We start from the raw sequence: 11134 nt of genomic DNA on the forward strand, positions 1-11134 counted from the left end.
TCTTGGTACATCATTTTTTTTTTAACTTCTTTTACATAATCGATAGTATTCAATATAGTTGAATTATAATAATCTCGTATTTTGGAATTCCTTGATTCACAAAATATAATTCTGAATATCGAAATGCATTGGTTCATAAGTTATATGTTATTAAAGTTAATATTAAAATATTAAAGTTTGGTATTTTAAGCTTTAAGAGTTTATAGTTTTCTTTAATGTGATAATTATAACATACACTAAATATACCATTAGATCAGTATTATTTCGGCGATTGTTGAATACGTAAGGAAAAATAACAGATGGTTTGGGATTAATTAATTATTTATTAAAGAAAACGAAAATATACTACTCGTTATACACTGGCGACGACGATAATTAACAATAATAATTGACGATATACAATATAAACGATTACAATACATATTTACAATAATACAACAATTAAGCAATAATACAGTAATAGACAAATATTTAATAATATGCAATAATTGTGGAATAATCAATAATTGTCAAATAAAGAACGCAACATTTCAGAAACAATAATTGTGAAAATTGAAGAAAGAAAACGAAATTTGTATTGCTTTGTATACAACGGGTTCGAGACGCGTAAGGACGGAACGATCTATGACCGAATCGAGCGGCGATTATCGAAAGAGTGATAACGGGTCCCCGCAGAGTCACGTGGTCCTTCCCCCACTCCGGATAATACAGACTCGAAAACCTGGTAACTTTGCTCTTGGGTTAGCCTGAACGTCTCAGAAAATTATCGAAGTAATTTCCGTCCGTGGACCCTCAGAACAAGAGATGCCTTGCATCTCCCTATCGGGGTTTAATGGAGGTCTCAGAGGGACGTTGTGAACGCCCTCCCTAACCACGGCTTGCTGGTCCCCGGTTCGCACAAAGCGCTCCCGTGCTCGCAAAGAGATCGCCACCCAGTCCATCAATTAACAATAAACCATTAACAACTAATAATTTAAATGCCTGTCGTTTCGACTCGTTATTCCTCCATATCCTTCACAAGCGTCCCCACAACTCAAATCATTATATGTGTATAAACACGTAAGACGTTCTAAACAAATAACTAAATACCAAAATCGCAACAAACTTTATTCGAGCGTTCCTGTATTCAACAGCGATAAAATTATAAACATAAATATTAGCACAATCAAATTACAAATTCATTATCGTGAAAATGTCCTCTTCCTCTCAACCATTTTTGCAGACTGTATGGTTCCATTTTTTGAGTACGCGCACCGTCGCTAACATTTATTAAATTTCATTTAGTTAAAGTTTAATCGAAATTTGACCGTAATCTAACTGAAATTCAAAGTAAATTACACTTGCCTACGAACTCTACGGTGATTAACACTCTTATGTATATAGCCTTCTGCATTGAGTCCTGTGTAATTTATGAAATAGTTTGTGCGAACTTTACGACCGATATTAATGCGTTCCTTTGTAACCTCTGGTATATAGTAGATTCACGATTTTCGATTACAACCATACAGTTGCTTGTGTTAGTGTTGATCATCCTAACAATTAATGATATTTTTCTGACATTATTATGTTTTCTTTTACCAAATTTCGCTGTGTCGATGTAAAAATAAAAATTTTAAAATGTAGGACTTTTTCCATCAATGCAACCGTTACTGTAGGTTTTTTCCATAAGTAACCGTTACCATCGGTTTTTTTCTATAAAGGAAATAGTCTTTTATCGACGACGAGTTGCGATTTACAAAATTCTGAGAGTCAGTTATATTTTTCTGCTCCTGGAGGAAAAAGTCGCGGATAGCAGTACCGCTCGAAGTATTGTTCTCCTTTGTGTGTGTGTTTATTCTTAAATAAATTGTTAATTTTACCGTTAAGTATATTTTTGTTTCTCTCTTCACCATCATATCCTACAGAAATATTATCGGCACAATTGAGTATTTAGCCCAACTACAAATATTTTTCTATATTTAAAATATGTATCTGTATAAAGATTGATGAACCAAATTCTACCAGTAAATTTCGACACTCAAAATCGTTATATTTCGTTTATATTCAAAGAGTACTTTAATTATAAGAAAGATAAACAAGGCACCCCAAAACAAAGTTCAGCCCCTTAAGTGCTACTATATTTATACTAAAAAGGGATTTTACTTCACATGTAATTTATTCATAACTTTAAATAAAATGCTATGGTTATTACATCTGCTGCACCATTCAATAAAGGTGGGTGAATATTTGCACCCCTTCATAGTTTCCACCCTAAACGGTTGCCCTATAAAATTGTCTAATATGATGAGGGCTTTTTTAATATGACGTTGAACTGTTTTGTTGCTTTTTACGGAGATGTTTGATTACAAATCTTAACCTTGTATAAATTATGTGTGAAAATTATTATTGATCAGTATCTTCATTTGATACTGCAACTATCAAAGTGATCAAAATGGCCGTTTTAAGTTACATAAGTTTAAGTTAGTTTGTTTTTAATTTTACAAGTTTTAAGTTACACAGTTTAAGGTGGTTTTCTGATATCTGTGTTAATTTTCGTCAAGATACTGAATTAATGTGTACATTAATTTATGTTTTATCGTTCGTTTCAATTTTATTCTTAATTTTAAAGTAAGTGTGTGTTGTACGTTGGTAGGTTCAGCGTTAATCATCACTGGCCATCTCTATCCTTGCTCTTTTAGAACATGAATCATTTATAAGACTATTTTCAACCAAAATTTCCGTAAAACGAAACTGACACGCAATCATATTTATAATGTAACCTCGTTGTGTCACTTTAGAGTTTAAACAACGATCTTATCTTTAAGAAAATATAACATAACATTACCTAAATCAATCTTTGTATCTTCATTTTTAATCATTTATTATGGATGAAAAGGTCCATTAAAAATAAACTTAACATTTTTTTTAAATTATATAGGAATGTAAGTTATAATGTACGCCTTTGTCGAAGAAAAAGAAAGTGTAGACATATTCAAGTATTCAATTTAGTTTATCAAAGTCTTGTGATCAGAGTGTAATTCGTGAAAATATAATGTGTAATTATACAATGCATAGTGATATAACTCGAGAGTATAATGCTTGACGATATAACGCGAGGCAGTACAATACGTTGCTACAAAACGCATAAATCATAATGCAATACATGATTCAATAGCCAATAACTACTGCACTCCACCGAAAAAAAACACAATTAAATATTATATTATTCTTTAAATTACTAGTAATTCAGATGACATCTCAATAAATCACCCCATATAAAGATTTATCTTTACTGAAACTTGATTTAAATTATTATTGGATACTTAAAGAACGTATCACTACTGTATAAACCATTTGAATTACATTACTGAAACACATTACCGAACTCCAATTAATCACTGAACTCTATTTCTACGAATGTACACACGTAGAACAAGTATTCACCGAAACGGACACTGTGCTTTCACAATCTTCTTTACAGAACCTGCTACTACCTTCATTATTTCGTTCTCCTAACACAAAATCAAACTACACACACATACTAAATCGAACAAAGTTTCGCTACTTTCAATCTACTGAAGTATTAAATGACACTTAGGTATTCAAGCTTTAGTGCCCTAACGCATCGTTCCTGCTCGCGGTCTAAAACATTTTTGATTCCCGTGATTACCCACATGTCGCATGCACCGCATACCTTGTATTTTTAATGCAAATCATTGTCTTCTGCAACAAAGTTTTGATCACAATTGCAGTAATGCTTCGGTTACTATGTCCAAACCGTGGGTAGTTGCATTATTATTTGCAACATTTATGTGGACAACACGAACGGCGATGTGGACGGCACCTGTTATGCAATTGCTATAAGCTTGTGCCTCGTGAAATAATTTTTTCCAAGTTTCAGTTTATCGTAGATCATTGTCCAGGCACATTGGTCGTCCTGGAACTGATGGTGACAGTTGTGATACCAGTGCAAGATAAATGAAAGGTTCGTGTTTATCGTAATCGAGTAAGCTGTAAAAGAAGATTTGAAAGGATACATGATTGATTATTACGTAAAATGAAGACGCTAAGTACTCTTAGCCCCACTGTTAAGTATGGTCTTCACTGCATCGGTATCTGGCCAGGAATACCGTTTCCTATGCTGTATAAATTTTATTGGATAGTGTCTACGATTATATTTCAAGGCTTTCAATACAGTTATATCATCCAGCATTTCAAATCACAGAGCTTTGTGGAATTGGTTGATAATTTGAGTATCGGTGTTGCGATCACTCAGACTAATATCAATGTGCTTGTTTCTTGGATAAATCATAGGTGAGTTTCGATCACAGTATAATTATATGGAAAATGTACGAATAGCATTACTTATTAGTATTATTTTATACAATATCATTATGTACAGTATTTTTTCGGTATTAATAATTATAAGAATAGTGAATAATAATACAGATTTGAAAATGAAATGAATTAAATAAAATTCGAATTTACAAACTCTAATTATAAAAAATGCAAACAATTGATTTTGTTTTACAATTATATCTTAATGTCATAATTAGGAAACAGATATTTATGTGTTTATGATATGTTATAGTATAACATATTATTATAACATATAGTATAACATATAATAAATGCATAAATATCTGCAACCTAATCATAATAGACTATAAACTCTATTTATAACATATTAAGTAATTCACGCAAAAGTTTGTTAGAGATACTGATATTATTATAAACAATATTTTATAGAATCCTCTGTGATATGTTATCAACAATAGAAGAAGAATGTAAGAAGTATGCTTTTATCGACAAGACTGGTTTGATATTAAAAACAATTCATGTTTCTTACCGTTTAACAACTTCAATTATTCTTCTCTACGTGATGGTGGCAATTATTCACATTATTGGTAATGCAACATCTGCACACAGCAATGAAACATATTCTTTGATCTTAAAAATGGACTTGCCCTTTGAAATCAACAAATCGCCTAATTATGAGCTCGTGTTAACTGCACAAATATTTCATCAAACATATACTGCTTTTACATTTAGCGTCTATAGTGCTCTCATCCTAATGGTGGTAAGTGCCAAGGATAAATTTTCATTTAACAATTATTTCAATTACAATAATTACACTTTCTGAATAAATGTTTCAAATATTTCAATAGATAATTTTATATCATTATTCAACAATAATTATAACTATTCAAATAACAATTCCATTAAATAGTAAATGTTGGATTATATGTATAATGCTAAATTACTTGAGTATAAACACTATTTATTTAATACTTTAACTACAAAAAAAATCTACAGTATTTAATTGAAAGATTGAATAATTTTAAGTTGAATTAATATTATATTAATACTAGTCAGTTGCAAATTTAAATTAAGCAAATTAGCATGTAGTAAAGTTATGCTAAAAAGTAAAACGGTTGTATTTTGAATAACAAATCTGAGAGTATTGCGTGACTTACTACACACGGCCATTTTTATTATGGCAGACAACACCGTTGTGTTCTCTGTGTACATATATTAACCCAAAGCGGTCACGTTGGGGTGAAAATTACCCCACCGGTTTTTATAACACTGTCACATAAATATGGATTAGTTGAAAGCTTTTCTTCTCTTCAGCATCTCTGAGGAACATCCGTTATTCCATATATTGATAATATTTTTAGTTATCTATTCTAATACGTTTACTATATTATGTTCAGCAGCATTTTATTATTTTTTATTAATAATTTGTTATTTTTGTATTATTTTCTATTTTTATTATTTATTATTTTTGTAATATTTTGTGTCATTTTTGTGTTGAACTTCAATGTGTTTTATTATTATTTTCTGTTTACATTTTTTACTATTAATTTCGTACTTTATTATTATTATTTTTAGTTTTTATTATTTATTATGCACTATTTAGTACTATTTAGTTTCTTTTGTTATAAGGTTACTGAGCTTCATATGCTTTATTATTACTTTTTGTTTATATTTTTATTATTAATTTCTTATTTTACTATTACTGTTACTTTCCGTTTTTATCATTTATCACTTTATTATACTTTTAATTTTAATATTTAGTATTTAATCTTAACATTTTGTTTGTTTCTAATACTCAGTTGTTTACTAGTTTTGTTTTTAATACTAATTTATTATTTCTTAGTCTTAATAATTTTAGTTATGACAATAATAACATAAACTACTCTAACACTACTTACTGGCACTTATATACGAAAAATAAGTTTTATAATATTCTATAAATGTTACTGAACTAGTTTTTATAACATCACTTTATTAGGATAAAATAATGAAAATAATTACGAAATATTTAAAATTTTATTGATTTCATTCCACACGAGTATAAAATCTCAATTTTATTTACGTTTAAAATTTTAATTTTACAAACTCTGTAAAATTGACTAAAATTACAATTCAAAGTATCGTTTGTTTATAACATTCTACTAATAAAATTACGATCTGCAGGTACTTCACGTGGGTTGTCAAATAGATATTCTGTGTCAAACAATAATTGATGTTCCTCTCAGAGACAAGAAACAATTAGAATTCTTTATCAGCCGTCATCAGGATATCATCGTATTTACAGAAAAAATTGAACAGTTCTTTACTTACATGGCACTTAGCCAACTCTTATCAAATATACTGATTACTTGCTGTCTAGGATTTCTCATCATAATGGTGAGCACAAATATGTTTCTCATTAATTAGAATTGTTTTATAAATAGTTTGATATTACAGTCGATAAGTGGCGATGCAGGACTTTCTGTATTCTTCAAATCTGTTTTGTTCTACGTTGCTCTTTGGATAGAAGCATACGTATATTGTTTCGCTGGAGAATACCTCAATACCAAGGTTGTTAAATAACATATTAAATAAATTTATTTATAATTACACCGATTCGTTTAAAAATGACTATACATTTTTTATTATACAAGTGGTTTCTTTTACGTAATCTTTTCACAATATTTATTTCGTATTTTAATACTCTTTTATACTTTTTGATGTTAAATAACATATTATGCAAATTAATTAATTTATAATTACGCCAGCTCGTTTCATAAATTGCTGCACATCTTTTATTCTACGAATAGTTTTTTTTACATAATCTTTCTACGATATTTACTTTATATATTAATCAATATTTTAATACATTTTCATACTTATTAAGAAACTTGTATAAAGTTTAACATTTGATTTAAATTTAATTTAAAAATTGGGTCGGTAAGTTTTAACAAGCTAGATCTTGGAACAACAGCCATCTTGTGCTAACTACGAATCTTACCAAGATGGTCGTCTTTTTGAAACGAGTACAGTTACTTTTGCGGAATCGAGCGTGTTACAAAGCTTTGAATAATTATTAACGCGATTTTTGTTAAAATCATTTTTATCTATACCAACCCTTCGTTGCATTATGTCGCAAATACGCTAAATAAACAAACAAATAAAAGAATAAATAAGCAATATGAAAATCTTATATTTTGTAAAACATAAATAAGTTGCAGATATCATAAATAATAAAATTGCTGACAACTTTTGCCTTTTCACAACGTTGCAATTTATAGTTTTTCATAAATATAAATTTTGTTTGTATAAGAGTATTTGTCTACTGTCATTTATGTTTCTTTATTTATTACAATACAATTATTTTTACTCGGAAGAATTCAATACATATATTTTTCTTTTAAAAAATTAAGCAACAAAGGGTTAATATGTATTAATTTGGTTCTCATTTTTATAGGCACTTTGTATACTGTACTTTATTTTTTATTTTTAGAGTAAGCTGATTTGCGAAACGGCGTACAAATGTCTTTGGTATAATTTATATCCAAGCGAGAGTAAACTTTTAATAATTGTGATACTAAGAGCTCAAAAAGGATTTACGCTTACTTTCGGAAAATTTTCGAACCTGTCTCTGGAAAATTTTACAGAAGTAAGTTTTCTTTTTCCACGTAATTCTCTGCGTTATTTACACCTATAATAGCTCTCTTTAATCCATAACACGGTTTTCAAAGCACAAAGCTTGAGAAGCTGTATCAATGTCATCATAAGTTGCTTGTAGTTAATTTTGTAATTACAATTAATTTTATAATATGTAATTAATGTTTAAATACATATATAATTAATGCTGCTAATATACACGTAGTTAATGTTGTTAATAATATTATCGTTATGTTTGTAGATCTTGAAAGCTTCAGCATCATATATGTCGGTACTGCTTGCAATGTCTTAACAGTATTAACTGTGACTTAATTATCTGTGCACTCGGTTTTAATTATTAGGTAGGTGCCAAAAAAAATTCACTCGACTTTCGAACGTTAAAAATAATTTTAATCGAATTTTAGGTACATAACCTTAAAATAAAACAAAGTTTTTTTACCAACAAATGAATAATTCTTTCTTTATTAACCTTCGGATAATTTTTTACACTATTCAAACAAGTTTTTATCGAAATAATACCTTATTCATTATCCGAACATATTGAAAGTAAGTTTGATAATTTTATTTTTATACACGCATTTATGCATTTAGATATGTATAAATCTACATTATTATTTGAAAATGTAACTATAAAAATAGGCGATGTACCAAATGATGAATCTTTAAAAAAGATTCAACAAACTTTCTAAGATATTTAATAAATTAATCAAATTGTTATTCAATAATAAATTGTTGCAATATGGAAGAAATGTATCTCTGTAATAAAAATAACGTGTACGTATACATTGACAAATATACAGTTATATTTATCTACAATCGATGATATTGTAATCAACATATTTAACCAGTTAAGCGTGTTTGATGACTATATCCGTCATGGAGATGTGGCAGAATTTTGTGTCATGACGACTATATCCGTCATGCGTAAAATTTTGCTACAATTTGATATAAAATTGTAATTTTGGCGAGAACTAAATTATATTCGTAAATTTTAGTATGTTTAAAATGTTTAGAGGTCAACACGAAATGAAATAAACAAATAAAATGTGTAAATGATTTGAGATGGATTCATAAATTCGTGGGAGCTAACTCGTCATCGCTTGATTATCGCGACACACACTAGTGTGCGTTTTGCAAAAAGATCGCCACAGTTAACTGGTTAAAAATGTTTGTTATCTTCCTTGCTTTAATATTACTTGCTACATATTTTGCATAATTTGTTATACCATTATTACATAAATATTTGCAGTCTATAATGAATTCTAATTAGATGCATATTAGCTACGTTAATTATTATGTGTACTGGACGAAAGTATTAACACAGGCCATATTTTAGCGTGGAATTGCTTATAAATTCAGAACAAAATAACCTCACTTTATATGATCTTTTCGTGGAACGTAATATGGAGTTTACCAATTAAATATACAGTAAACCATGAATATAAAATGGCTGTGTAATTGCAAAGAAAAAAATGGAAATGTACAGGGTAAATATACTCTTTTTCTTCGTATGTATGTATATGTATACAAATTTCATTGGGACGAAATTATTAGTATGTTTTAGACAAGTTTTTATTATGAAATTTTCTATTAAATATGTACAATATCATTTTGTCTGAAATTTACTAATTTCCAAATTCCCAAATTTTCACATTCTCAAGTTCCAAATTCTCAAATATCCAAATTCTCAAATTCCAAATTCTCAAATTCCAAATTCTCAAATTCCAAATTCCCAAATTTCCACATTCTGAAATTCCAAATTCTCAAATTCCAAATTCTCAAATTCTCAAATTCCAGATTCTCAAATTCCAAATTCTCAAATTCCAAATTCTCAAATTCCAAATTCTCAAATTCCAAATTCTCAAATTCCAAATTCTCAAATTCCAAATTCTCAAATTCCAAATTCTCAAATTCCAAATTCTCAAATTCCAAATTCTCAAATTCCAAATTCTCAAATTTCTAAATTTTCAACTTTATAAATTTACTAATTTCCAAATTCCCAAATTTCCACATTCTCAAATTCCAAATTCTCACATTTCCAAATTCTTAAATTTCTAAATTTTCAAATTTGTAAACTTTTAAATTTCCAAATTCTCAAATTTCCAAATACTCAAATTTCCATGTTCTCAAATTTCTAAATTCTCCATTTTCCAAATTCACAAATTTCTGAATTTATAAAATTAATAATCTTCCCAAATCTTCAAATTTCCAAATTTCAATACTCTTTTTTACTTCAATATTTCAAAACATCTTTAAAACAAAAAGTACACCTAGAAAGTACCTTAGCAATTTTGTCAGTTTTTGAATAACAAAGGTTTTGTAAGCGACTCCACCTTAGTATGCAAAAGGTTAAGTAACATTATTCGTTCTCTGCCCTAAAAATTGTAATTATGCCAATGCCTTTGTCCCTCTGAAAACTTGCTCACAATACTCTTTTGTAATAGTACACGTTTTATATTCATAGCTTGTAATACGTTTAATTTACAGATTTCAAGCTACATTTTAGGAAAAACTGAGATAAACCGTGCTATGTACCAAATTGCACACGATTTCATACTGAAATATTGCCTGTGCTAATAATTTGTCCAGCAATGTATATGATCACAAACATGTACTCCAGTAATAGCCTCCGAGGCAATCTGTTGGAATAACGTAACAATTATAATACATTGCAATTCAAATAAACCTGTGCCTTCGGTACATACGTGGATGTAATACGTTGTTTTCAGGTTATGTTCTATCATAAAGCTTTACAAACATTAACTTTTTACTGCATTTTGTTAGCACACCCAGTTTTGAAAGTGGTTCTGTTGTGTAGTTAAATTATTGGAGCATACAAGTTGCTTTAAAGTTTATATTTGTACAAAGTGCATGAAATTATAGATCGTAGGTAGAATTCACATAGTTTTCGAATTTGGGACTTTGTTGTAATTCAACGTGTACCATATTTTGGCCCAGAAAAAATTATAGATGAAATAAATTAAAATAAGACTGCACATAATTTTTGAACTTGGGGCTGCATTTTGTTATAACTGAACCTGTACCATCTTTTGGCCCAGAAAGAATTATAGATGAAATAAATTAGAACAATAATTCACATAGTTTTTGAATTTGGGATTGCATTTTGTTATAACTCAACGTGTACCATATTTTGACCCAGAAAAAATTATAGATGAAATAAATCGGAACAAGACTGCAC

The 11134-nt window shown here is 28.8% G+C and overlaps 1 protein-coding gene across 1 annotated transcript; it reads left to right on the forward strand.

Annotated features, from left to right (window-relative positions):
- Positions 1 to 3875: 3875 nt before the first annotated feature.
- On the forward strand, positions 3876 to 8429 carry LOC100884046 (uncharacterized). Its single transcript, XM_076530700.1, has 7 exons — positions 3876 to 4293; positions 4729 to 5059; positions 6463 to 6675; positions 6736 to 6849; positions 7772 to 7927; positions 8177 to 8276; positions 8340 to 8429. The coding sequence occupies exons 1-6, from the start codon at positions 4037 to 4039 to the stop codon at positions 8225 to 8227; spliced, it is 1122 nt and encodes a 373-aa protein (XP_076386815.1). The 5' UTR covers positions 3876 to 4036; the 3' UTR covers positions 8228 to 8276; positions 8340 to 8429.
- The last annotated feature ends 2705 nt before the right edge of the window (positions 8430 to 11134 follow it).

The sequence above is a fragment of the Megachile rotundata genome, chromosome 4, assembly GCF_050947335.1.
Source record: "Megachile rotundata isolate GNS110a chromosome 4, iyMegRotu1, whole genome shotgun sequence".
Taxonomy (NCBI): Eukaryota; Metazoa; Arthropoda; class Insecta; order Hymenoptera; family Megachilidae; genus Megachile; species Megachile rotundata.

Excerpts from the sequence above, each read along its gene's own strand:
- LOC100884046 (XM_076530700.1), top strand. The coding sequence starts at position 4,037 with ATGAAGACGCTAAGTACTCTTAGCCCCACTGTTAAGTATGGTCTTCAC. Across the intron at positions 6,850-7,771 it reads GAGAATACCTCAATACCAAG|AGTAAGCTGATTTGCGAAAC; the intron begins GTTGTTAAATAA and ends TTTTATTTTTAG. Across the intron at positions 7,928-8,176 it reads CTCTGGAAAATTTTACAGAA|ATCTTGAAAGCTTCAGCATC; the intron begins GTAAGTTTTCTT and ends TTATGTTTGTAG.